Source organism: Galendromus occidentalis, unplaced genomic scaffold (genome assembly GCF_000255335.2).
Source record: "Galendromus occidentalis unplaced genomic scaffold, Mocc_1.1 scf7180000077384, whole genome shotgun sequence".
Classification (NCBI taxonomy): Eukaryota; Metazoa; Arthropoda; class Arachnida; order Mesostigmata; family Phytoseiidae; genus Galendromus; species Galendromus occidentalis.
The window spans coordinates 817,845-845,752 of NW_003805372.1; the positions used below are offsets into that span (position 1 = coordinate 817,845).

General features: G+C 50.8%; 2 protein-coding genes across 2 annotated transcripts; one reads left to right on the forward strand and one right to left on the reverse strand.

The window, feature by feature from the left end:
• Nucleotides 1–1,462: 1,462 nt before the first annotated feature.
• LOC100903834 (multidrug resistance-associated protein 1-like) lies at nt 1,463–6,987 on the forward strand. The gene is made up of 16 exons (XM_029111198.1): nt 1,463–1,611; nt 1,701–2,087; nt 2,223–2,397; nt 2,469–2,723; nt 2,802–3,005; nt 3,118–3,349; nt 3,435–3,628; nt 3,744–4,505; nt 4,670–4,986; nt 5,061–5,226; nt 5,319–5,518; nt 5,621–5,941; nt 6,039–6,209; nt 6,289–6,473; nt 6,572–6,716; nt 6,810–6,987. Exons 1-16 carry the CDS (start codon nt 1,463–1,465, stop codon nt 6,985–6,987), a joined length of 4,041 nt encoding a protein of 1,346 aa, XP_028967031.1.
• Nucleotides 6,988–7,333: 346 nt separating this feature from the next.
• Nucleotides 7,334–27,692, reverse strand: Clic (chloride intracellular channel protein 5). Its single transcript, XM_029111203.1, has 5 exons — nt 27,360–27,692; nt 12,084–12,185; nt 9,834–10,212; nt 9,533–9,739; nt 7,334–8,730 (listed from the first exon to the last, which is right to left on the reverse strand). Exons 1-5 carry the CDS (start codon nt 27,399–27,401, stop codon nt 8,654–8,656), a joined length of 807 nt encoding a protein of 268 aa, XP_028967036.1. The 5' UTR covers nt 27,402–27,692; the 3' UTR covers nt 7,334–8,653.
• Nucleotides 27,693–27,908: the final 216 nt, after the last annotated feature.

A 27,908-nucleotide genomic window follows, 5' to 3' on the forward strand; every position in this document is an offset into this window, starting at 1 on the left:
GTGCTACATTTATGAGGAAGACGGGGCCTTTCCCGGCGACCCGTGTTTCAATCTTGCATGGTAGGGCATCCATGACATCGAATTCGTTCAGTGCCACTAATTTTTTGAGGAACTGCAGTGCTTCGTTTGAAGCCTGGGGAATTTTCTCGTCCGGCATTGATGCCATCCTCGACACAATCTGTGACTGCAGATCTCTGAACTTCGCAGCGTCTGCCATCCCGCTCGATCGATCGTCCGAACATGTCGGAGTCTCCGCGGAAACGTCTCTTTCCTCGTCGGGCATGGTGGACTGCTTCGGCGGCGACTGGGAATGCGGTCCTTCATCGGAAGGGCTCCGAACCCTCTTGCGGTCGGTCATCTTCCTCCCGTCTGCCATCCCGCTCGATCGATCGATTTAGAATTTGAGCTCCAGCGACGGCCCCACGCTCTGTGTATGGAAGTTCCCTGATTTCAGAATTTGAGCTCAATTCGCGGCCCCATGCTCTATGTATGGAAGTTCCCTGATTTCAGAATTTGAGCTCCAGCGACGGCCCCACGCTCTGTGTATGGAAGTTCCCTGATTTCAGAATTTGAGCTCAATTCGCGGCCCCATGCTCTGTGTATGGAAGTTCCCTGATTTCAGAATTTGAGCTCCAGCGACGTTACTTTGAACAGTTACTTTGAAAACCCAGACAATATTTCATTGTTCCTCCTGTTTAGAAAGGATCGATTCGTGTATCTCGCATGGACGGAATTCTCGGGGTATCCGCTCTCGAGATCTCTAGCTCTGTGGATAAAAGTCCGATAACTTTCGGGTCTCTCATTCCGAAGAACCCCGGAGTATTCCCTTCCGATTTCGAGAGCTCTATGCTCCGAGATAGAAGTCCGGTAATTTTCGGGTTTCTCATCCCGAAGGTTCTCGGAGTCTTTAGCCGCGCCGAGCTGACTGCAGCGCCAAGCTGACGAGCTCCTCCCCTCTCGCCAGTGGCCAGGAGCAACATCGTTTCTTTTCCAGCAGAAGTTCCCCTGGAATCAGAATTTTCGTGTTTCCCCTCCCCATGTTTCGCTGAGATGCTCGCTTCACCGAAGTATTAAGTCGAATGTGACCCCCTCTGCGCGGCGAGACCTTTGAATCCGAAAGGAGAAACGCCGGTGTCGCCTACCGTGAGTCTGGATCTGTCGCCTGACGTGTGCTCTCGGCGCGGAGTTTGCATCCTTGAAGAAGATTCTCGTCCGCGATCGCTGAATATGCTTCGAATTCTCGATAGCAGGACAGATTGTCCTAGCATGAGGTCGTGCTTCGAATTTCTCCTGTCATTCGAGAGCCGGACGGAAAATTCCCCCCGCTCTCGAAGCTCAATACTTCGGAGCCAAGCATAGACAATCGAATAAGTTCAAGCTACATTTCCCGTCGTGATTCCATCACTCCTCTTCAGCCTCAGAGCGACAGAACTGATACTCCCAGAGAGTCGAGAAAATCACCATGAGCGAATCAAGGACAATCTTTTTCGGAAGCCGCGGGGAGTCTTCGCAGTCATCCGATTCCTTCAGTCTACCGGGAGAGCTAAGAACTCCAGTGTCCGAAGGTTGGCCAGATTTATGGAGTGCCGCAACTCTGGGAAACTATTCGTCGTAAGTTTCCTGATAAGAGTCTTTCACGTTGAAGATGAGGATCGGTTTCGATCCCAAGTATCCTGAGAAAATGCTGGATCGTTCCGCAGACTGATATGGCAAGGATATCGTCGACTCATCCAAATGAGTGACTTAATTCCACTGCAGAAGAAATACACTAGCGAGTATTGTTGGGAAGCTTTCCGAAGTCAATGGATTGGAGAGCGGAGAAAAAGGTGGTATTCAGAATTATTCCCCATTGGGTTGCAACACAGAGCTCGATCCGATCCTCGGGTGTGGCAGAAAACGATCGATAAAACTCAAAGCGAGTCCATTTCCAGCGTGGAAACTCGGTCGAGAGCCCCTACCAAGAATGACCCGGCAGCCAGGTCTATGTCTAAGATACTCATGAAGGCGTTCTGGGAATTCGTGATCTGTAGCTCTCTGCTTGAATTACTGTTCGATGTTGCACGACTACTCCCCGTAGTCGCCTTGAGGTGGGTTAGATTCCAACCGAAGAGTCTTTATCATCTACCTATATGTGAGATCCGGTATCTGTGTACATTTCCCACAAAAAGCCCTTGATTCCCTGTCTGACTCTCGTTCACACATTGAAATCCGCGATTCCGCAGCAATATGATTCAATTCGTGGATTCCACGGAGCCGCACACCGTCGGGTATGGATACTGCGCTTATCTACTGGTGAACAACGTGGGAATCGCCTTCCTGCTGAACTGGCTGAATTTCTCATGCGCGACCGGTGGCGCCCAGATACGGTCTGCCCTCATCGGGGCCATTTATCAAAAAGTGAGTCACATGAGATCCTCGTTCGGAGTGCCTTGCCGAGGAAATTCTCCCTAACCCAGTGCTCTTCGTAGAGCCTCTCGGTAACGTACATCGAGAGCCGGAAATTCACGACGGGGAACCTGCTGAACTTGATGTCGGTCGATGTTGACAACGTATTCGAGTTCCTGCAATTCTCAACCTTGATCTGGGGGAGCTTCGTTCGGGTATTGAGTTCCATCGCCGTCGTATGGTTGTACTTAGGACCGTCCTGTCTCGCTGGGATCCTCGTCATAATACTTTGTCTACCTCTGACCGTTTTCATCAGTACTGCGACAACGAGGTTCCAGGTAGGCGACGACAGCTCTTAACGCTCTATGAGACTCCTCGGAGAGGCCGGGCCTCACAAAATTCCTTTCTCCTCACAGAATATGCAATCGACGGAGAAGGACAAGAGATTAGAAGCCTTGAATGACCTTCTTTCGGGAATGAAAATCATAAAACTCTTCGCCTGGGAGAAAGCCTTCATCAAGAAAGTCGAGGATATCCGCTCGCGCGAAGTCGATTGGCTGCGAAAGTACCTCCTCGGCCAGACTACGATAATGTTCATTTGGGATTGTGGATTGTTCTTGGTAACATGACGTTCGGGGACGAGATTCTAAATTGGGGAGGTCATGGAAACATCTCAAAACCCAGGAAGAGCCGCGGGATGGCAAGCGTTGCGAACACTCAATCTTTTTCCAGGTGTCAACCGCAGCTTTTGGAACCTATATTCTGGTCGATAAGAAAAACATTCTGAGCGCTGACAAGGCATTCATATCGCTCTTCTTGTTTAACAACATGAAGTGGGCGATTATATTCTTCCCGATAAATGTAACCCTACTCCTGAAAGCCTTGGTTTCTCTGGACAGAATCAAAAGCTACCTCATGCTCGAGGAAGTGAAACGATCTGACATCTCTCACTCGTTGGATCCAGGTAAAGACGTAGAGCGCGGACGAAGTGTTTTACAAGCCCATAGCTTTCTCCGTGAGAGCCCTCAAGATTCCGTCAATCATTCTAGGCGAGGATATCCGTTTGCTGAGCTTGGACGCAGCCTGGCTGGGGACGACTCCGCTCTTGACGGGTTTGAATTTCTCCGTCAGATCCGGGGAGCTTCTGGCCGTCTGTGGACGGATGGGGTCTGGAAAATCATCGCTGCTGCATGCGATACTCGGTGAAATGAAAATACTCAGTGGCAGCCTAAGCGTCAGAAATGTTAGTTGCTCGTGCGATCGGGTAGACTTTGCGCTCCGTCGCGCTCGATGTCGAAGGTTGGACCCCATCAACGCGGAGAGATAATCTTCTGGTAATTAGAATTGAATTCGGACAGGAACCAATCGCCTACGTTGGACAGCAAGCTTGGATCCAAAACGAAACCGTGCGACAGAACATCTTGTTTACGGCATCCTACGAGCCGGCGTGGTACAAACAAGTTCTGCACAAGTGTTGCTTGGACTCAGATATCGAGAGGTTCGCAGGAGGCGATTTGACTGAAATCGGGGAACGAGGCGTCAATCTCTCAGGCGGACAGAAACAAAGGATAAGTCTCGCGCGAGCCGTTTACCAGAGAGCGAGCATCTACCTTCTCGATGATTCGTTGAGTGCACTGGATGCTCACGTGTCTTCTGATCTGTTCCGGAACGTCATTGGACCCGGCGGTGTGCTGGGGAGCGTAACACGAATCTTCGTTACGCAATCGATGTCGCTCCTTCCGTTCGTCGATAGGATTATCTTCCTCGATGATGGAAAGATTGAACACATCGGCACCTATGAAGAAATTTCAGAGAAAAACAGACTCGTGAAAAACATGTCGAAGACATCGAAGCCGAGATCGAGTATGCTTTTCGAAACTTCTCGAACTGAATCGACCGAATCCAAAGAGGGGACCGAGAAACACGCGCTGAGTGGAAACACTGATGCGAAAAAGCAGGCCAATGAATTCCCTAGGCTCGGAGCCGCCACCCTGATCGAGGAAGAGAAAATCGCAATCGGGGCTATCCAGTGTTCCGTATACATGACTCTTTTGCGCCACTTCGGGAGATTCATGGGAATTCTCGTCGCGGCTGGATTCTCGCTTCATCGATTCCTTGAGGTGAGGGTCACGAAGTCTGTTGGGAGTCCCAGACTGATGCCTCCAGCGTCGGAAGTTCCCATCAGCCCCCTTCATGCTGTTTTCCTCCCTGGGAAGTTTCTCCCGGAAATGTTCAAGAGGAATACGGGGAGTTGCTCGGCTTCTAAAATGGAGTCGATGGGCAGGTTTATTCGACGATCTGGCTTGGCCATTGGACAGACGATGCGGGACGGATTGTGAAGAACTCCAGTAGGCCTGAGGACGCCTTCTCCCCCCATGGCCCTGAAGCTCTGGATGAGATCCGCGATTTGTCGGTGTCCAGGATCCTCGGTTACTTCTACATCGGTGCAGGCCAAGCGCTGTCGGTGATGTTCGCTGGAGTGTGTCTCGCCATGGGTTGTCTCACAGCTTCCACGAAACTTCATTCTGCGATGCTGTGGGAAATCCTGAGGGCTCCGATGATGTTCTTCGATTCGACGCCTCTCGGAAGGATTCTGAACAGGTTAGTGGTTTGGTGGACGGGTCATCTTCGGCGGATCGAGTTCGTACCGAAGGCTACGTCCAACTTACTCGCAGGTTCGGAAAAGACGTCAATGTTCTTGATCTCGAGCTGTACATACATCTGGACGAATGGATCGATGCGTCATCCCAGGTCGTTTCGACCCTAATCCTGATCAGCATCCAAATACCCATGGTTCTCCTCCTCGTGATCCCCGTAAGCGTCGTCTACGCTTTCCTACAGGTAAGTTTGGAGCGCAAGTTTTTTTTTCTCCGTATTTTTGGAACATTGGAGCGGGGATTATGTGAATCGGGAACCTATTGCATGATGGCTAGAAGATCTACATCGGCGCCGCCCGTCAATTCCGCCGTCTCCTTTCGACTACAAGATCTCCAGTGCTGAACCTCTTCTCAGAATCGATCAACGGTATACTGACCATCAGAGCCTACAGAAAGGAGGTCTACTTCGCGCGGAAGTGCCAAGTCAGGGTCGACGTGAATCAGAATTGTTATTTCCATTCAATAGCTGCTTCAAGGTATGGCGCATTTCAGAGGATTTCCCTCGTCTAGCTCCACTGGGTTAGAAATATCCAGCTGAAACGCCAAGTTCAAGATCTATGATGTGCTCCTTCTCTCAGCTGGGCTGGTCTGCGGGCGGACATCCTGTCCGCCTTTATAACAGCAATCATATGCGGCTTGGTGGTGCTCTACCGCGACGTCGTCAGCGCAGGAGTTGCGGGAATGGTGCTTTCGTATTTGCTGCTGGTTTGTGACTCGATAAGCTGGATGATCATTGTCTCAATCGACGTGGAGAAGGCCGTCGTTGCAGCCGAAAGGATCGAGGAGTACGTACGAGTGAAGAACGAAGCACCCTGGGAGGTTGAAAATGGAGCAGTCCTCGCCAAAGATTGGCCAACTCATGGGAAAATCTCCTTCGTCCATTATTCTACGAGATACAGGTCGTTCCCCTCGCTTAGCTCGACGCTACCGATTCGAAGCTTCTGCAAATCGAGGAGATGGAGCGAGAATGTGAACTATTCGACTTTCGGTTCACAGAGAGGGAGCCGGAGAAACCTTGAAGGACATAAACCTTGAAATAAGGCCCGGTGAAAAAGTGGGTGTAATCGGCCGGACTGGCGCCGGTAAGAGCACTTTGGCTCTCGCCCTATTCAGAATCCTAGAGGCGACTAGTGGCGCGATCTTCATCGATGACATCGACATATCCAAGTGAGTTCCTAAGGGAGCGTCGCCTCGGATTGGCAGAATGATATTTCTCTGCAGTCACGCTCGCAAATACACTCTTCAGACTGGGGCTTCATGATCTTCGCGGAAGGCTCACGATGATCCCACAAGAACCTGCTCTTTTCCAAGGGACGATACGCTCGAACCTGGACCCTGAAGAACGCTACACCGACGGAGCACTAAGCCGGGCTCTACAAAGTGCGCATCTGAATAATCATCTGACGGACCTGGAGCACGAGGTCGCTGAAGGTGACGGCAGTCAATCCTCAAAGCTCGGGCTTGAAGAGTCCCCTCAGAATTCAGCGATTCGAGTTTCATCCCCCGGGTTATGTTTCTCTGCTTCACAGGTGGTGAAAATCTATCCGTGGGCGAGAGGCAACTCATTTGCTTGGCGAGAGCACTCCTGAGAAAATCAAGAATTATCGTGATGGACGAGGCGACAGCTGCCATCGACCCGCAGACCGACGCGCTCATCCAGGAAACGATCAAGAGGTTTTTTCTGAGCATAAAAAACTGTTTCTCTGACTGAACGCGGATAGGCGCGAAGAAATTTCGGGGAGACTAACAACCGCTGAATATTCGCAGAGACTTCGAAGAATGTACGGTCATCACCATAGCTCACAGACTCCACACAGTCGTACACTATGACAAGATTGTCGTGCTCAGCCGTGGCGAAATAACGGAAATCGGTAGACCGAAAGAACTGCTGCGAAATAGAAATTCTTCCTTCCATTCGATGGCCGAAGAGTCGGGTTTGATCTGACCATGTGAAAGAATATCAGTCGTATGTGTCGATACCACCCCATTCATTTTGGTAGAACCGGTACCTTTTTTTGTGATTCTTTCTGACTTTCGTTGGTTAATCCAAGCTCGACTTCGGCCTAATTGATCCAGTTAATAAACCACAGTATTCGAAAATAATGCATGGAATGTGACCGACCGTTCCTGAGAGATCGCTCGAGTTGCTCTGGAAAGGAATGGGATGCGAGAAAGGACTACATTGCGACCGTGTCGCTCAAGCTAGCTCCTATCCTTCTCCATCGACTTTGGGCCGGTGAATCTCGGAGGAAACGATTAGTCAGACGCGGGGAAATGAATGAAAACACAGATTTGATCTATCGAGGCTTTAATCGGTATATGTCGACCAATAATAATCGTTGGGTGTTATAATGCTTTCTTCAGGTAACCAGTGATATTTCGGAATACAGGAATCAACCCAAACACAGAGAAACTCTACTGCCTGTGGGGTTGTCTAGATGTCTTCGGAAACCCAGGTACTCGGAATCGGGCAACTGATTGGAGGTCCCAAGTCGTCCGCCTCCCAAGCTCAGCTTGATGTCCATCCTACTTCTCCATCGGCTAAATTTCCTTCGACCATTAGCAATATATCACCTATAAATTGATACCGGGTTCCACTCGCTTCTCTTCTCTGACCGATATGGGGTCTTGAACATTTCCTTGGGAATATCAAGAGACCATCAAGCGAACTGCAGTCGGACTAGAGGAAGGTCGAAAAACAGAGGGCAATCAGCTGCCGTGAAAATATCTTGGATAAAATACCACTTGATTGGTATAGATTTCTGACATGATCAACTTCGAGCGCTCTACCTAGGTATGGGCACTACTAGCTCGGCTCCCCGACCGAAGGTCGGGGCTTCTACGAGGCTCAAGGTCCAGATTTCTACTTATGTGCTATGTATGTACCATATATGATATTGTTTCAGGGTTGGCCCTCCTGTATACCTTGAGGGTCCGTGTTCCGTGTTCGCGCAGCTACGTACATCCAGTATTCATTCGGGAAACGTGTCTGACACTGGCTATCTATAGCGCGAACTATCTACATGCGGTCTCAGGCAGCAACACAACTGCGGGTAGCTCGCGTCGTCTTGCGATCCAATCGTGTTTCTAATTCCTTGATGTGTGGTTCCTCTGCTCAATCTTATTATTTATCAATATATTATTTTCCTTAAAGTAGTTAGCCTCGGGAGCCGACGCCGAAATCGTCCCGATATCAAGAGAGAACTCCTGATCGATCTGGAATCTTTCTGGTTCCGTTGGAAAACGCGTATCCGATCGGCTAACCGACTGAAGTGGAACATGAGAAGCTCGTTGCTGTCTATTCTGGCCACCACTATACACACTCACGCTACCATCTTCACTCAGACTGTAATAATAATTAAAATGCTCCAACTCTAGAACATGTTCCCTGATCCCAAGCAGATAATAATTCCGACGCTCAGAGCCGAATCCGTATACAGCCAAGGAAATCGGAAGTCAAACTAGATTTTGCTCAGAAGTATTTTCTTCTCCCTTTCTCTTTTGATAACAGTAACAGCATCTCATCGATCTCAGATGGTGGGGACTAATCGAACGAAATGAAGGTGGCAGAGCCTGCCTCACACATGAGCTTGCGGAGCGATGAAGTGAATTTACTCCAAGGTCGAAGGACTGATGTGTCCGTTCCCGTTGCCATTGACTTGCGCATGGCCGTTGCCGTTCATCGACGCTGAAAGAATATATCATTCGTATTTCCGTAAGCTCGGAAGGTGGGTGGAAGCCATTTACTGGGTCTCGACTCAATACTGAATGTAACCGGAACTAACTGATTGTGATAGAGGATCGGAATCGAGTCTAGAGTCGATTCCTATGGCATACAGAAAGAGAAATGAAGGGAATGGGAACCATGCTATCGATTGTGAGTTATGCGAAACATGCATTTGAATATTTCATCATTTCTATTGGTGGCTGAGATGTTGATGGACACCGTTAGTCTGACCGCAGGGCTCTCAACTTCCAAAGATTCAACTCCGATAGACGGAGAGGGCGATCTCGAAGGGATCGGAGATTCACTGATTCTAGGCTTCCCGTATTGCTGGGTGAATGATGGATCACCGCAAATTCAACATCGCCTGCTTCTTGCCCGACCCTATTCGCGACTTTATGCTCAAGACTCAAAGGAATAATCTCTGAGGAACAGGTTATTTGATCGTACGGGATATGTGGGGTATCCAACCGACTCATGGAGAACATTCTAATCCGCAAGAGCACAAACAACAACGATCCAAAGTAGATACTCCGAGAACGAGCGCCGAAAGAACAAAGCCGACTCGATAACGGGATGTCCAGCGGAAAATTAGAGCCACACGAGAGTGATAAGATCGAGCGAACACACCGGCAAACGGATCACTGGAAGCCATTAGGAGCGAGCGTGGCCTTCCTTACGACAGGATGTGGCTGTCTCGGGCGCTAGAAGCTTATCAGTGCGGGTGACGAAATGTTTACGGGAGCCGATGATAGAGCGTATTCACCTTCTGTCGGGGTCGAGTTGGTGTATGTTGGTGTCTCAAGTTCCTCGTGTCGAGACAACTTCACATGCATTTGCTGCTTATAGTGGTTGATGATGTCCTGGTCCGCGGGACAGCTTTGTGTGAATGCGTCCAGGTTGTACATTTGACCCATGTAGCGCCACAGGGCGGCTAAATCGTGGGGGATTTCGAACTCGAAGAAATACTTTCCTGCAGGATATCAGGGTGTGAGACTCCGACGACTGGGAGGTATCAACGAAGAAATATCGGGACGGTGGGATTTACCACTTTCATCTTCACTCACCGGCGATGCGTATATGCTGGAGTTTCGGCATGAGCTCACAGTCGAAACAGCACATGGTGTCTCCTGTCAGAAAACGGTCACCTCTTTCGGCCAGATGCTGATTAATGTTGCGCAATTGCTTGAGGAGGGAGCCCCGGGAAGCATCATCTTTCTTCGCAAGGGCCAGCTTGAATTTGCTGTACAAGTCCTCGATGACAGTGGCGGTCTCTTTGTCCTGCACGAATAGGTTATGTCCTCCAGGGACGTTCTTCATGATGTAGCGTTCGATCTTCTCGTTTTCGAGAACAGCCTGCCCATTATCGATCAGGATCGGGGGCGGAGTCGAATCGAAGTTTGATCGGAAATCGGGTGGAGGACGCAGCATGTCTACAGTGGTCACCTGGAACGGAATCCGCCTTCCTTGAGAGAGCTTCCGGCGCAATGATAGAAAATGAGTGTAATCTCAAGATGAAGAAATCAGACATCGCGTGGACGTATAATTAGGAATCGTCAAATGGGTATCCCACGTGTCTGAGGACGCAATTAGGAATGAGGTACATAAAAACTGTTACACATCGAACAATCGCATGGAATGTATCTCAGCCATGTTTGTTCACCAACGCAGTGGCCACTCAGTAGAGCTACTGGTGTGAAACTGTCTCGGCAGTGCCAATAATGTCGGGAGTTTCGTCTAGGTGAAAAGCACGAAGAACAGCGGAGCGACGGGAATCCACGAAAAAAACCGTGTGTTTCTCAGCGTTGCGTAAGTTGAATCATGTCATCCGTGGTCGTGATAGTGGCTGTGGTCGTCGTCGTTGTCGCTGTCGCTACCGTACTACCGGATAGAAGGGAATTTCCCACAGGGTCGAAAAAAGTTGTTTTCCTTTAGACGTGACACGCTTTGTGCCATCGCTCGGCTCGCGTGGTCGCGTGCTCAACATGCTGTTTGACATTTTCGGGAGAATTCACCTCCGTGTTATCTTCCTCATGAGGCCCCACGAGAGAGCTCGCCCTTCTATCTTCCCTCATTCTCAAGCATCAACGGGATTCTCATCATTAGATAGTGTCCTCGGTCTTTCTCGGGCACGAACCGGGTGCTCTGTCGATACTTGATGCTTCTGTCAGTAGTCAGTGAGGTCGTTCGAAATCGAGTATCTCATTTGAGAAGTTCCGCACTCCGGCACAGATCTGGATGTTCAGGCAGTCATTGAGCGCGAATTGGGAGAACGAGATGAGCCGTGGCATCGAGCCGGATCATTCCTTTTCCGCCTCACATTCGCGTTATCCGCGGTTTGATTGGCAGGGCCTCAAGGATGCCAATGCGGGTTTCTTAACGAAGTTGACAGGTTTTCCTCGTATAATCCCAGCAACACCCCATTTGTGCACTTCATTCACAAGCTAGTTCTCTGGCTGATTTCCTCGCCCTATCGGAAACTGCCGGTTCTCGTTGCTGGCCCGATGCTTAACGCCGCCGCAACGACGCTTCGCCGGAATCAACTCAAGGGCAGCAAGTAGCCCCGCAGTTAAACCTATTGTCAGAACACGATGACAGAACGCTGACGTTTAGCTAGCGAGCCTTTTCGCATGATTCGCGATGCTCGCTCGTCTGGGCGGGTCGCGAACTCGCTGCGTAGATCAACTAGCATTGTGATGCGGAGACATCACAATACGGCGCACGAGTTGCCCTACTCAACATACATGCGGCGAAGCGTCGGCACCAAAACGATTGATTCGCTACCGGTGAGTGCATCATTTAGATCTGCCGTCGAGAGCATAATCGATAGGAGAACATCTCTCGCGAAGTCTGATTTCGATACGAGGCCTACTGATAACCGCCCACGCGCACAGTGGCAGCGCAGGCGAGACGCTAGACCCGCTATTGCGCCCCAATGCTGGAAGTCCCGATTTTCCAGATCAATCGATTTCATGAGAGTGGGGAAATCTCTGCGAGAATTCCATAAACATAGTATGAATTCGTTGAGTATAACCCGCGGGGGATTTCAACGGAACATTTTAGTTAACAAGCAGCATCGGAGAACTTCTTCATCGGAGTGATGAACAGAGATCATTCATCGTAAGAATTCACGTCATGCGCATATGTTCTCGGTGAGACATTCCCAACAGCGGTCACGCCGCGCCAAAAAAAAAAGTCTGGCGCCGGCACTGCACGCCCATGAGGGATGGTGAGCTAGCTTGGCGCTGCGAATTGCGTATACAGAGCCCCGAACGGTATAGGTGGAAGAAGATCAGAATTCAGTTCACTTCACTCACCTTCAAAGAGATGGTTTTCAGCTCAGCCAGGAGATAGAGGTCCATGAAATACTCCTGACAGAAGAGGCACGCTCCTTTTCGTCGGCCGTCAATGGTTGAAGCCTGGAATTCCAGAGAAGACACAACATTCAGCTGATTCGTCGGCGCATCGATAGTATTTCACGCTCGCAGACGCAATGCATTACGCTTCTATGGATACGATGGCTGCGTTCGTTAAAATCCAAAAATCTATTCGGATAAAATTCCCCCATTATAGAGTCCTGTTCAGGTCCGTCAATGCCGAATGAAAACGAGTCGCGGAAAGGCCAACTCGCCACTTATTTATTACTGTCTTTCAATATTCAAAGTAGGAATAAAATTTCTTAATCCACGGAATTCCGATTCTCGAGAAGTAAGCACAAGGACCCTACTGCATAAAGACATAGACTCTCGTCGTCTGAAAAAGAAGACACCTATCTGATGGAAGATAATTTGAAGGACACCACCGTAAATTACATTGTTAGCCATTCTGCGACAGTTCCCTTCATGTATACATACAGGACGTTCGCGTGAGGACTGAGAGCCCGGGAAGGGCTGCGACCTGCGACTCCTGGCCTCGGATCGTTCTAATAGGATTAGCTCTTCTCATGGTCCGCCAAGAGATCAGCTCTGAATCAGTGAAAGAACATGGCGACTTATATACCGCCGTTTTAAAGCTCTAACCGATCCGATCATGAGTTACTTCCGGCTCGACCCTCCGACTGGAAAGCTCTCAGATGAGAAGGAGGCATCTCACATTTAGTGAACTCCATCAGAAAGCGGCTCCTTCAAGCATAAATGACCGCGAGCGCACAAAACGTGTACACAAAGCAATTTACGTGTGAGATCTGGAGGAGAAAGCGGTCCCCGACGGACGCGCCGTGTAATCACCGAGGCCGAACGCTGTGCATACTGAGAATAAGGAAACAGGAGAACGATCCGCGGCTACACGTCGATAGAAGTACGCTAATGTCCAAGCTTCAGGAGCAAATCATTATCGGAGTTTCCTTCGGCGTCAAATCCACCAAGCCGGAAACTTCATTATTGAGGATGAATTCCTCGATCAGACAGTGGTACGTCGAACGACTGTGAGTCACGGAATACAGAACATTTCTGCTCAGTCAGTCAGACTCAGAAGAGCCACGTCGGCGACATACAAATGTTCCCGTATCTGTTTTCCTCGAAGGAGTCCGATGTCTTCGGGGAGAGCGTAACTGATTCTCCAACCGATTCTATCGCTATAACTCGTGACCAGAGTGAGCCAGGCACTGATGTCTTTCGATTCGAAGCGTCGCTAGAATGAAATAACAGGAACGATGTCGTTCTCGAGTCATCTTCATCATTGGCGCGGATTCCCATTCTTTCCTCCCGCTTATTATCTCTCAGACGATCCCTCAGAGTTCGATTCACATTGATCACGCCATCCGATGATGCTCATTTCGTTTCATTTTTCTCCTTCCGAGAGCTTTCTTCACCGTTACGACGGGATCAAGTGCTCTAAGGCCGCTTCCCGCACGTTTGCTGATCTGAACAGAGAGCCGCCTGTTCTTGACATCGGTCGACGTTTTTCGGGTCCGCAAGAGACAGGTCAGCGGATTCTGTCCGCTTCCGACTCTAGCCGCTCGATCGTAGAATAGCGGGCAGATCTGACCGCGCACGGTGTCAATGAGGGACGGACGGACGCGACGGATGAATGAATGCGCGAACGAGCTAGTGAATGAGAGACAACGCCCCCGCCGGTATATACAAGTCCGTCGCGAAACCGTAGCGACCTTGACTCAAATTTTCGTCTTTATATCACTCGCTTCAGGTCACTGCGACTTGTCGCTCGCAGCTGGAGAGCTTGACGCGCCATAGACGCAACGGGCCTGCCGGAGTTTCTCGTCGTGCCGAGCGAGTTCATCGGGTCACTTCGACAGAATTTTTCATGTGATGGGCCACGTATCGAATCTTCAAAACAGGAGAGTTTTCCAAAGATTTTTTCTTCCTCCCAGGCTTGCGGCTCGTTTTTCCGATCGCGGGGCGAGTCTCGTCGGCCAGATGCGGATGAATTCAAATCAGAGCAAGGGCGCTCATATTCGCTGAGGAAATCGGCGTTGCTGACTGGCACACATTCGATTGATGCCGCTCAAGACGGTGCGGGGGCGAATAATTTTCGGGAGCGTCTTACGCTGTCTTCTTACGTCCATGACGTAAGAGGGTCTTCATCGCCGAATTTAATACCGCTCACGTTAACTTTCACTAGAACTCAATTGTTTCCGAGCTAGCGGTAATGGATCGTGTTATCGCGACTCCTCTGTAACGGTGGACAGAATTAATGACGGAAAGCGCAGATTCTCGCGCTGATCACAGGATCCCTTCAAGCGCTTTGTTCTAGTCGCGCTCTCGTTCGCACCACGAGCTTACGCAACCCAATCATGAGACGGTATCAACTCCCGAGTACGTAACGCTTGTCAGACGGACTGACGAACCGGAACCCATGTGCTCGTTTACGAGACTGAATCAAGCCTTCCTCCAAATGGCGCCCATCGATTCTGTCGTGTGAGGGATGGGATCCAGGGCGAGAACCGCACAAACCGTCATGGCCAATCGACGAAAGCATAAAATTGTCCATGTGCGGGATATCTTTTGATGAAGAATCTGCGACACATGAGAATCTGACCCAAATTTTTGTCGAGACTTTCTCACAGAACATCGGTCGCAAACACCCGCTTGGGAATCTTTTGGTTTTCGATTGCGGGAGTCGTTCTGTCCGTCGGAGTCCTCCAACAGATTGAAAGAATTGAAGCGAGCAGATCGTTCGGAAGCGTCAACTTTGAAAACTGAATGGGAGAAAAAAGCATTCGTCTTGTATCTTGTAGTTCGTATTTATCTGGATCCTGTCGTCTCGGGACATTCGGTCCGAAATCACTGAAAAGCTGGTCGCACGGATTGCCCGGACTTGGAGAAAGATTACGACCAGTTAACCGAATGAAATACGTCTGTCGACGAGGTCAGAGCCCTCTACGAGCAGCTGGAAACGTGGAGCTCCAGCCGCCGCCACAGCAGTAGTATTTCTTCTGGCCGCCAGGCAACGTCGCGAAACATCGACGGTATTTCACGAGTGGCGGCGGCCCGTCCACGTCATGGGAATTCGCAGTAAAAAATGATATCTTGACTCTCATCTAGTTAGTATGCGTGTACACTGACTCCCACGACAAAGATGTTTTCTCTTTGTTTCTTTTCGTTCATCTGATTTAGCCGCGGAGGCTCGATTGCGGGTTCCGTGGCCGTTTTGAAAACGATTCGTCCCATCAGTGAGCACGTCGATCTGAGAATTACAATTTCGGTGGAATAGTCGGATATTTATGATTCACGACGATCGCACCGAGCCGTGTAACGTGTTTCCGGGCCGACCTTCTGGGCATTCGGCAAAAAACCTATATACTCCTGTAGATCGACGCGGGTTCCGCAACCTTCAACTTCGTTCGGACATAAGATCGCTGTCGACTCCGTTTGGCGGGTTCAGACTCCAAACCGCTAGCGCTCCGATTCCCGACATTTCCAATTTTTCCAGACACGATAGACGGCGGAAATTTCAAGAAACTTCGAATCAAAATTCCTTGATACGCAACCACTCGTTTCGTCAGAAGACAAACAGCGACACCTGATCACGATGACGATCTCGAGGCGAATCCATCAAAGTGTTTTTGGATATGGATCGAGGTCTTTTCAGAGCCACACGAACAAACAAAGAAGCGATGGAAGCGACCCGGTTGCGGGGGGACCATTCCGATTCTCACAAAAAATTGTCGATTCCACCGACAGTCGGGTCTTCGGCAGATTCAACTCGATTTCAGCAATCACTCATCATGAACCCATTGCCCGGCGTTTGTCGCCATTGAGAAAGGAAAAAACTTCGACGATCGAAGGAACACCGGAAAGAGGGAAATTTTTTCGTCGATTGCCGTCCGATTAGTTATCTCCACCGGATCTCCGGAATTTCCAGGGTCGTAACTCGTAACCAACTGATAATTCGATTTTATCACGGGTCCACGAGGGGGGAGCAGGAGCCAAAGATTCCCCCCATGAATACTTCGGCGCTCCAAGAGGAGCATTGCTGAAACCGATAAATACCGAAGCGGGTTTCAGCTTGGAAACTTCAAACAATAGATCGCGGGGCTCCCCCGAAGGTTGTTTAGAAAGCCTCCAGAAATCGAGCGGAGACATTATTTCCATATTGGAAGATGTCCGTCAACCGCAATCCGAGAACCTCGCTGGATATCAGATGCGGCTGCGGGGGTCATCGAACTCAATGCTCAGCTGCTCCTTCTCACTAACCCGTCCACCAGAAACAATACCCGAGGGCGTCAGATTCGAACTTGAATCAAAGGGTGCGCGCATGAATAGCTCGCATTGATGGCTCGGAACGCTGGAAGATCCGTCGCGTCGTCACCAACGACAGCCACGATTCCGCGAGGGTCTCACCCGTCTCGCATCGAGCGCCACCCGTCAAGAGCGGTCGATTAGCATCGGAACTGCGGGAGTTCACTCCACCAGGATACTGTCAAATATTTATGCATTTTCTCCTCCTCTCTTGTCTAGAATCTTCCGAAGGCGGCAACGTCGACGAGGTTTCTGGTCAGAAAACTCGGTTAGAAAGGGTGCGCCCGGCAAAACCGCATATGCGCGCTTTCAAAACGAAGACTCGAGACAGTCCGAGGATGCGGTCATTCGGACAACGATGGCTGTACCTTATTCCGCAGATGCATCGACTTCCACATCTCCCACTCACTATGAAGGCACTCCACCAAAACAAACAAATTCGTGAGGGACCAAAATTATTGCATTGTGCCACGAACTCATTATTCGCGTGTCAAGAGATGTCCTTTTCCCTCCGCAGACCACACAACGACCAGCTGTAATTACATACATTGCCACGAGCCACAAGTCATTTTTCCATTTCGTCGATTCGGGGTATTGCTTGTCGATTCTGTCGGTCTCGACAGACGAGACAGCCATCGAGGAATGCGGAGATTCGGGTCCGTCGGATGTCTTTTTCGAGCATCCGCTCCCAAGGCGCCGACTTCGAATAATTCGAACGGCATCTCGTGATCTGTCAACGGGTTCCTATGACGTCTTTGTACGGAGCAGCAATCTGTCAATTGAGTTGTTCAGAGCGCTAACTGGGTGCTTTCCATCGAAGGAGAGCTCATGCCAGCTTCATGGCGAAAGCTGGCCGTGGAGCTCCGGAAGGCTGACTGAGACAGGTCTCGAGGAACGTGGAAAGGCGTATCGCGTTTCCAGATGCCTTGCGAGCAACGCCCCCCGGATTATTTTGCCGGAAAGAATCTACTCCGAGTTTGACCTGAGAGGTCCATCGAGCTCCGCGAGAATTCTCCGCGATACGAGAGCGAAGAATGACGCCAGGGATGTTATTGAGACCGTTCAGTGTCAAGAGCAAGCTTTGGCAGGGTGGATTTGCGCAGGATTAGAGCTGGCAATCATCTTGTCGGTGCTAAGAAATTCCGGCGAGACGGGATGTCTTCGATGTGACTATGCACCCGATACCCGACTGAGGACTCGTACTCATGCTCTGAGGCCGATTCAGGGTTTCCCACAGAATGGAGAAAGAAATTGACGTCTAGACAGGCTCGTCCGATTTCTCAGCTTATTACTTCCTCGCTCCTCCGTTGTGACGGCTTCCTTCAAGGCTCATTCGTTCACACTCACTCCTCCATTTACCGCCTCGATGAAATCATCGGCGTGGAAGATGACCGTGAAAAAAAACATGACGGTATTTCCTCCGCGATTCGCTCGGCTCCGTCGAAAACATGCAAACAGCCGAGAGCAAATTTCCCTCGGTCCACTTTAACATCTGGATATTCACTCGTGTAGTAAGGATTGCTTCGTCGCTGACGCCGCGATGGTCGTCTTGCGAGCAAATCTATCTGGCTAGATGGCATCTGGTTCAAGTTGGCGTTCACTCGACAGCAGCGCTGTAAATCTCATGTTGACGACGGACTTCTGCTAGAGCTCATGAGATGAAAAACGCAAGACGGTACACGAGACGTCTCAAGGAGCCTTATCTGCGCCGGCCTCCTGAACTACATAATGGGAAAAGTTACGGGATTTTCCTGCAATAGGCAGCACGAAAGGCGTTGATCGTGGTAGCGAATATCAGACTGCCGATCAGCGATCGCGGAATCTCTTCTGTTCGGATCGAGCCCGATAGAGCCATGCTAGAACAGACATGTGTACGATTGCATCGATTTCCGCCGACGAGAGAGATCCGCTCGGTCAGATTTGCTGTTTCCAGGATGTTCTGCGTCCGTCCGTGACGTCGCCGGAGATTTTCTCTAGTTTGCCTCAATGGAAATAACCTTGATCCGTGGAAGGTTTACCACTCGTCGGGACCGATTCGACCAAGGTTAACCCTGACCTAGATGGTACAGCTGAGCAGATATTCACCCAAGGCAGCTACGTGGCTCGTAGGACTTCTGTGAGCACCTCACGTGCTCTTCCAGCGGACCACGTCATGTGACCGATCGATGTTTATGACACCTTCCTCCGGTCCTCCCGCCGGTAGGGAATTCATCCGTGAGTCTCGTCCCAAAATCTGAATAGCAACAGTCGGTGCCGGGGCTATTCGACCAGCCAGGCCGCCATCGACGTTTCTAGTTAGAATATCTCATGGGCACTTCGTGTTTTAGGTACAATACGCGGATAGATGAGTTCTTTTCGCGGGGAGAATATTCTCCCGCTTTGTTTCCACAACTTGTCCAATCCGACCGAACGATGTCGGCCGATGAGCGATTTGTTTCGAGAAGCCGCACCCTGGTCCCGATGGTCGTGAATTCTCGTACACGGGATAATCAAACACGGCTATTCCGGATACGCCAACGGAGCGGATGTGAGATCCACTCTTACTATTCCGATTCCTTCGAATTCATTATGATGACGGATGATAAAAATGTCATAAATTCTTTCTCAAAGTCCACGTCTAATCTCGAAGAGCGTCAGGCACTTCGCGCTTCGATTCAGGGACGTCGAGATTACAACTTTACTGCGCCTGAATTCCGACGGGTCCCGGCTCATTCACTGCTGTGAAATGTCCATCTCAATCTGCGATGAATGGTACCTCGGAAGACTACATGCATTCGGAAGTGAGAAGTGGTCGATAATAATTGCTATGATTTTCTGTTGATCGCTACAAGTGTCATTTACACAGGGATGCCGCTCGCGAGAAATCATCCAGAAAGTCGCATGTCGCATAACAATAATTCTGCACCGACTCGTCACAGGCTCATTCGCGCGTGATTATCAGTCAGTAGAAGCCGCAATGTAGCACGGTTCTATCTGCCGGAGGCGTCGAGTTTACGGGCTTTTTGTGCAATATAGACGACAAGAACTTTCAGGATCGTGCGCCAAATTCTAGCAGATCCCCGTGGTTTCAGCTCAGCATTCTACAGAGATCCATATGTCTCTTTTCATGCATGGTTCGCAAGAGAAAAGACTTCTCAAGATGCAGATGTAGAACTCGAGGAAGCGAACTCGAACAATGTCTGCTTTTTCCACTTTGGGCGGTCGGCAGACCCGGTCGTGCCTCCTTTCAGTGATTTTGAGGTTAGCGACTAGAGCCGAATAACACGACCGAGAGTCGCGGCTGGATAATCTCCGCCACGAGCAATTTGAAAAGGAGCCCCGCGGGGCTCCCATTGAATTCTACCGGAGGCACAATCAATCGGAGACCGGAGAGATGGGGGGAGGCCAAGCGACAGCCGAGGGGCGGGGGCTCAGATGGCCGAGCAGCTGACAAGAGTGAGGTGATCCCCCGCGGAAAACTTCCAACCCCGGCTCTCACGGGAGCATCAACTGTTCCAGAGAAGACTCCGCTGATGAGAGTTCCGAGAATTACGGAAGACAGCCTTCAGGAGCCAGAGATGAGACTGCGCGGAGCGCGTCGATTCGCGCACCTCCCGACGTCTCTTTTACGGACCTCAAGGCGTTTTGCTGCGTCAACTTCTTATCATGGTTCTGTGTGATTTTTTTCCGTTGGCGAATGCGACGCGAACTAACGCACGACGACCCTCGGCTGTAACCAATCTAGTCCGACCGACTCGAATGGAAGGTTCAGCAGCCGAAGCCACGGTCGGGTACAATACGACGAACAGATAGGTGAAGATATACGGACAGCGAAAGTCCTTTTATAGTCGTTCACGGAATTCTATTAGTTCCGCATGTGGTCGATGTGAGGCGACAGCTCGCGTCGATTGTGCGTTCGCCGCCGCGAGCAGAAAACCGAAGCTACCCTCGTTCGGTCGTTTTTTTTTCTCAACGTTTATGAACAACAACAAAATCCCTTGTGTGAGGTGTGAGCGCGCGTGTTCGTTAGGGTCGAAACACACGGGAGGCTAACGCCTCATCGAGTGGAGAGGAGGCCCGCCGCCATCGCGGTCTGCCACGGTGTTTTGATCGGGCTGGAAACCGCGGTCACTATTGGTCATTTCAGCGCCGATTGACCGACGCCCGCCGCCATCGCCCCCTCCTCGGCGGGGAAAGCGTGGCAACTAATGTCACCTCGATCAACAACCATAAAACTCCAGGAGACCGGAAGACTTCCTCCGGAAAACCTGAAGGAGCTCCGAAGAACAACAAAACAGTAAGCTTCAGAATTTCCATCACAAAGCCGAAGAGCGGCTCTGATAATGATGGCGGTGGTGGCTGACAGAAGTTCAGAACAAGCCGACGTTTGCGAGCGAGCAAGCAGCAAGCACCGAGTCTTTCTGACCGCTCGTTCTCCCTGCCTTTTCGACCAAGGCTAACGCGGAGCAACAGAAGCGCGTTTGAACGATTTTCAAAAGCACATCCATCCTCTCAGATGCACAGTCAGCCAGCGCCCAGCGGAACGACGAACAATGACTGAGTCTGCCGCGATGAAGTCCATGAGATCAGTCTGCTGATCACAGCCGAGCTCGTCGATTAATTTTGAGCGTATCGATTCGCGATTGATACGCTCATAAGTTGCGTATTACGGGACATCGTCCCCATGGACATTTCACCAGCTGAGCGGTGGCCGGATTCAAATTAGAACGGAGCCCCCGACGACCTCGCGGGAAGCCAAGCTCGGACAGGTTAATAAGTTAATGGTAGCCACCATAAAGGTAGTGCGCGTCAGTCCATTCCGGCTAGAGCCACCCGGTCGACCAGCCGTTCGTCAAAAACCAGAAATTTTCCTTCCCTATGTCTCCGCAACCACTTCTCGTTGAGATGGACAGGGGAATTATTCATTCTATTATGAACCACTGAAACAGAGCCGTAGCGTGAACTCCTGAGCATCGTTCCAACGACGTGAAGTCCACTGTTTCTGTCGCGGAGACTTTATCGCGTTCTCGGTGCTTATCACGGCAAAAAAAACATTTCATCGTCGTTCTTTCGTCGAATTGTCCGAGTCATGCGGGAGTTCAAATAGCACTGACCGCGCCTCGTTGTGTCAAACGTCTCGAGCAAACTTCGACAGCCAAGGTACGAATCTCCACTCTGCGGCAGGTAGTCCCCCTCTAGCCGCAGCAGATCCCGGCGACACTCATAGCGCATTCGAGATTTTCACGCAACATTCTTGCCCCACCCCGACGACGCCCCGGAAAGCAAATAATGTTTCTAACGACGTTGCTGCGCGTTTATAGTCTGCGGCTCGCTGCCCGGTGAACGCTTAACTTCGGCGGAACGTTTAGCCTGCGCGGTATGTTGCCACATTCGACCCGCGAACCGATCAGGCGGGCAGGATGGCGAGCGAGCGACAAACGAACCGAGCATTTGACAAGGGCTGTTCATGTTTATGTCCCACCTGATTCTTGGGCAAGCACGACGGCAAATCGATTTCTGAGCCAGTTTAGCCGATTCGAATATCTACCCCGCGTCGATCTATTCCCTCGACGCCCGACGCTCGATATCGCGGCCGACGGTGAGACGTGAGGCTCGACCTCCGATTGCTCCGACTCGCTAGCGGGAGTCTACGGCGCAGCTCGATCGAGCGAAAGGATCTGTCATTTTTTCCAGAGGTCTGGCCCCTGTGGGGTCGTGATTGGATTCTCCAGAGAAATATTTCTTCCGGACTACGACAATCCATTTCATTGTCAATTATCGGCCTCCGCCATCCAGTGGAGATGATTGAGCTTCAGTCGGAGGAGAATGCCTGAACAAGATAATTTCTCGGCGGTCCTGGATTCATTTCATCGTGGACACTTCGAACACGTCGCGGTCGAATTGAGACGACGCAAAGCGAAGAAAAAAACGTCGAGCAGCTCGAGACAACTTTCAGGGAAAACAGCTTCGACCATTTCAGCCGGTTCCGATCCGCACGGAAAGCTTTCCGCAACCTTCAACGTACGAGACAATGCGGTCACAAGCAATTCAAGGATGCTCACAGAACGCGGACTCCTTGCTTCGATATCTCGAACTTTCGGCAGTAAACGTGTCTCGCGGTCGACATTCTGCTCCCAAGGGAGTGATGACGGCGAGGAGTGAGAGAATCTTAAGAGGCTCGCAGTTGAAGAGGAGCGTACCTTGAAGCAGGATACGGCATGTCGAGGAAGAGAGTGAGCGGCTGACGTCGACGGAGATGTAACTACAACAGTTCCGAATTCGATTCGACGTTTTTATTGCGAAGAAAAAATGATACGACGGGCTTCAGTGACGACCAGCGCTGCACATCAATCGAAATGGGACAGCTCTTTGATCGCATAGGGAACAACTTTCCCTTTTTCCTGAAACAGGAGCGACTCGGGAGGCAGTCACACAAAGACCGACATATCATGAGCTATTATTATTACCGATCGACTTCGATTAATTATTTACGTATTGCGAACACCTAGATGGATTGATAGAGATGTCTCGGCGGTCGCCGTATAGACATGTTCTCTTTCAAGTATAGGCGAAATCAGGAATGCCGCGTAGAGCTATTTCTTGAGTTTCCATCTCGTCGCCACTGGTCGCGTGCCGTCCGTTCCACGGGCCGGTAAAGACCTGCCGCACAAGATAAAAAAAGACTACGGAAGGGCGCCAGAAGTTGTCTAGACGTAAAAATCTGTGGCTGGTCAGCTGAACATATTTCAGTCGCTCGGTCGATAGGCCATCTCGAACAACGTCGGGCCCGGGGATACAAAAGCTCTGATTGGCGGTTGCTAACTGAAACGCTACTTCACCCTTCCGTCAACATTTTCGCCGAATGGGAAGCGCTTGACAGCTTCTGTCATCCCTCAGAGGACCCGAAAGCCGAAGTAGAATCGATGCCACTCACTCGGAAGGGACGCCGATCCGTGTCTGGCACAGTATCGCGATTCCGCAGTCGGATGGTCGTGTGGCGAGTTCCCATACGGCCTCGTTCAGTCAGGGGCTTAATCAAATGACGCATCGGCGAGCTTCGAGGTTTCGTTACTCTGCTGATGATCGAACCGCCCTCAAAGATTCCGGGACGATTCGCATATTTTCCCAGCAAGCCACGACGCGCACGATTGGGAACGTTTCCTTTTTTTCCGTCGTTCGGTGGAACTCGAACCGCACGATGACGCTCAGTATATATATTTATATAAATATATATATGTATATTTAGCGTCGATGTCTCTCTCAAGTACTATTTGAGTAGTTTTCCGTTGCACCCAGGGGAACGCCTCTTTATTATTACGTGTTGTTGCCTTCGCTTTCCCTAGCCCGAACATGTGTTGTTTTTCACTCCGTTCCAAAACACTTGTCTGTCTGGAGCAGTCAACTCGTGATCAGTTTCTACAATGGCGACACCACTGAAAGTAGGTAATTCGAACTTGCCAACCGCATCACGAAGCGGATGAACGCCGATAGTGATGAATGACTGATTTTTTCTTTTGAATTGCATTGCGCCGAAATTTTTTTAGCATTTTTTGAGGATCTCAGATGGAACTCATTTCATCCTATCCCAGCAATCCATTCGAATATTTCGATGACGTCTCAAACATCGCTAAATGATGAGCGATATATCGATTGCGTTGTGCCAGTACAAGGTAAGACATTACGACTTTCAAATCAAGACACGATTCACAAGACTATTCCACAACGATGGGATCGAGCATCAATTTCATTCGCTGCCTGTAGACTTCTTGTTGCCGTTGTTACCGTCACCGCGTTGTCCTCGTCGTCGATGTCAACCCGTACCGTGCGACCATCAAACAATGTGATCCGTGCGCTGGCATGTTCTACGCGAAAACATTCAATGTTGCTCAGTCCGCATGCCTGAATTCGCCGGTGATTGAAGCTTCCATGATGCCATTCCTGGTCCGTCCGTCACTCAGTCAGTCTGTAGCTCTCGCCTTATATCACCCAAGCTTGAGCGAAGCGAAAATCTTGAGCGGCTCAGGTATCAGGAGTGTTTCTCAACGGAATCAGTCGTGGTCGTGAAGTTAAACGCACGCTCGGAGCAGCGACTTTGCAGCTCTGTATCTACTACCTAATAAATTACGGGGAAAAACCTGAGCTCCTTGTGTAACACTATATGGGAGATGGAGAGCTGCATGGATCGAGAGGGCCACGGACACATGTCCGTACGGATGCATGCACGGACGACTGCATGGATTGAGCCACGGTGAGAGCGAGACGTTCTGTGACAAGCCACCGACAGAGCTATCCGTGGTTAGATAAGTCTACATAGGTACTAGAAGAGCCCGTTGTAAACAGCACTCTGTTGTTACCCTGGGAACTGACGGGTTTTTTTCGACGCGAGCTCTTCATACCTACCGTGAGTGATTGGGCCCTTTCACAAATCTCGCCGCTCGGTCACAAACGGAGAGCGTAGTGATCACCCCCGAGTTCGATGGAGTCGAATGGGTGGCAAATCGACATCTCGGAACCTCGATCGCCATCCCGATGGAAGGTTCGGTAGAGGTTCTCGAATAATCGAGAAGCGCACCTGAATTTTCTTGCCGTCAGAGCGCAGTCTGCTGAAATGGATGGGCAACGCTGTCGCTGTCCAATGAAAATCTCGTTCCAGAGTCGCCCTCTCGGAGAGGTTTTCCCGAATTTTGCGGCGTGAGTCATATCCATGAGGGCCGACTATTCGTTGCTCACTCGCAAGCTCACCGTCTTGCTACCTTGGCGGCGTTGGCAACGGCGACGCGGCGGTACACCTCGCGTCGGCTGTCCAAAGTGACAGACGGACAGAAGACCATTCTAAAAAGCGACGGCAGCAGTATCGCAAGTAACTCGGCAGGGGAACAATCTAGGCAGCGCCGCCGCCCGCCCGCCTGCAGGCCAACCAGCCAGCGGTCGTTGCGGTGCATGTGACCGAGCGACCACAACTCGTGCTTGTTACTCGCGATTCCGGTGCCTGTCCATCGCTCATCCGTCCTGCAGCCGGCTCGCCGACCTTGGGCGGAATTCAGCGCTGCTGTCGCGGTGGCAACACCTCGCGATTATTATTTATCAATCAAACTCGATGGTGGTTGCATTTGGAACCAGCTATTTATATTTTTGCTCACCTGGGACAGAAAGCCGAATGGAGATTGTTTCTCAAAATGATTGAGTCATTCCTCACCGTCAAATCCCAATCGGGAAAAAAAAGCCCACGTCAACTTTTTAGGGAATCGATCAACGATCAGTCGATAGAAAGCTCCGTCTGAGCGTTGTGCCACCTCCGACCGCTCCTCTCGACAACCCGCATAACTCCCGGCTGAGGATGGTGGAAATCCGAGAGGATTCTCCCAACCCTAAGCTCTGCCTCGGACCCGGTGGTTTTCCTTGTCGGTTCGGTAGGCTTGGGGCCTGCCATCTCAGAATCTACCTTTGAGTGGGAGCAAACAAGCGATTGACTGGCTCTGTCAGTATGTGTGCCTTTCTTCGTCATCGTTGTTGTTGTCGTCGTCGTCATCGCCGTCGTTCAGTCGTCAGAAGGAAGCCGCAGCTGTACCTACAGAGCGAGCCGATGGTGCGCCGTATTCAACTCAGCAAATGGTTTGTTTCGGAGCGAGCCCGCAAGCGACCGGCCGACCGACTGAGTGACTGACTGACTGACTGACGGACTGGCGAATTGTCGACGGTAGGGCAAATTCCGCGCAGCTGGGAGGATATCTAAGACAGCGAGCGTCGCCATCGCCGCCGCCACCGCAACTTCTGCTGCTTCGGCAGCCCTGGCCAGGCCGAAAATGGGCGCGACCGCAAAACAATAAAACCACAACTCAAAAACAGCGAAAGCCGCGACGTTATTGGCAGAAATAGGTGTACTATCAGCCTTCCTGGCGATGATATTCGTCCACTGTGGACTGACGGTCGATCGAACCCGTTGCGGCCAGGCGTGCGGGTGGTCTCCGAGGTGTCCTATGATCTAGTTCCGCTGCTGCCACTCGATGTGCGCTCCTGCCAGAACACCACGTAAATCGGTGAAGTTACGCGCTTTCGACTTTGACCCATACACCAAGAATGTAAGATCCTCCGCCATGCGCTAACCAGTCAGCCGAAGTCTCCGGCACGGAGCCGCTAAAGATCAGACGGCGTACCGGTCACGGAAACATAGGGCCTGGATCGAGGATCGCGGGTAACGCTGAAAACCTCGAGTCGATCCTGCCACCAACGCCGCAAACGTGCTTTCGATACGAAAAAGACGCTATGGCTGACGCCGCTGCCGTCGTTGCTCCTGCTGCTATCCGGCAAGCCATCCAGGCAGACAGGCAGCTGAGCAGGGAGACCGTCAGGCAGGCAAGCAGGCAAAAAGAAAACACCGGCGATGCCACAACTACCGCCACGAGCAGCCCAGCAGAAGAGGCCCGGGAGTTTACCAAGCTCTCTTCCGCCGTATCGTCGACGGTATTTTTTGCCGGATCAGGTAGGTACGTTCCTCTGCACCGGGGCTTCTTCCGATTCCGAGTCCGCGGGCGCTCATTTGCGGCCGCCGATTGCGTTAGATTCGTTGAGCGAATGGCGCTTGTCATTCTGATGTGCATGAAATGCTCACAATGTCAGCTCCGGGAGCTTCAACCAAAAGCGATGAGCTTCAGAAATACCGATGTGCAATTTTCGATTTCAGGTCGATAGACCACGAAAAGTTCAACGTCGAGCGCTTGACGAACTCTCGGCGGGTCGAGCTGTCTTTCAAAAATCAGCGAACGTGGACGCAAGGACAAACATCGTCGAGGATCGTCGACAACAAAGAGTTGGAAGGGATGAGGAAATTTCATCCTTGTCGGAAACCGTTGACAACGTTTCGGCATCCGTTGGAAAACGTCCGTTGGGATAAGAGTTCAGGATAATTTCACTAACCTTGATGATAAGCTCGATCTCGGGAATTTCTTCGTTTGCCATCGTCGGTGTGTTATGCTCCAGACCGTAGATTTTTCCAAACTTCGCAAACACAGGCGCGGTATCAGACGGACACCGCTTATGTCGAATTATTATCCCTAGGAAAACTTTCAAAATCCGATTTCGGCACTTCTTCGACGGTATGGAAGGTCTCTGTGGTCGATAGCTGGGATTCCAACGGCACTGAACTCGGTACTACTTCAACTCGCAATTGGTTATACAGCAGCAGCTCCAGCAGCAAGTTCACATGCAGAAGTCGCGACGGTTCTGCTAACGCTCTGCCTTACCAGCAGCTTCTACACCCGCTGCATCAGCGCCTTGACTGTGGCTAGTGGCGAGCACGCCAATGATGACATTGATCCGCACCGGCAGTTTCGAACGACGAATCTGGGATCGGGCGCTCCTTGCGCTCTTCTCTGACGTCAAACGGCGTGGACTTCCGAGAAGCACCAACGCGGGCATGTCTTGTGATCTGCTCAACCCTTTTCTATTCGATCGACAAGTCTCCTC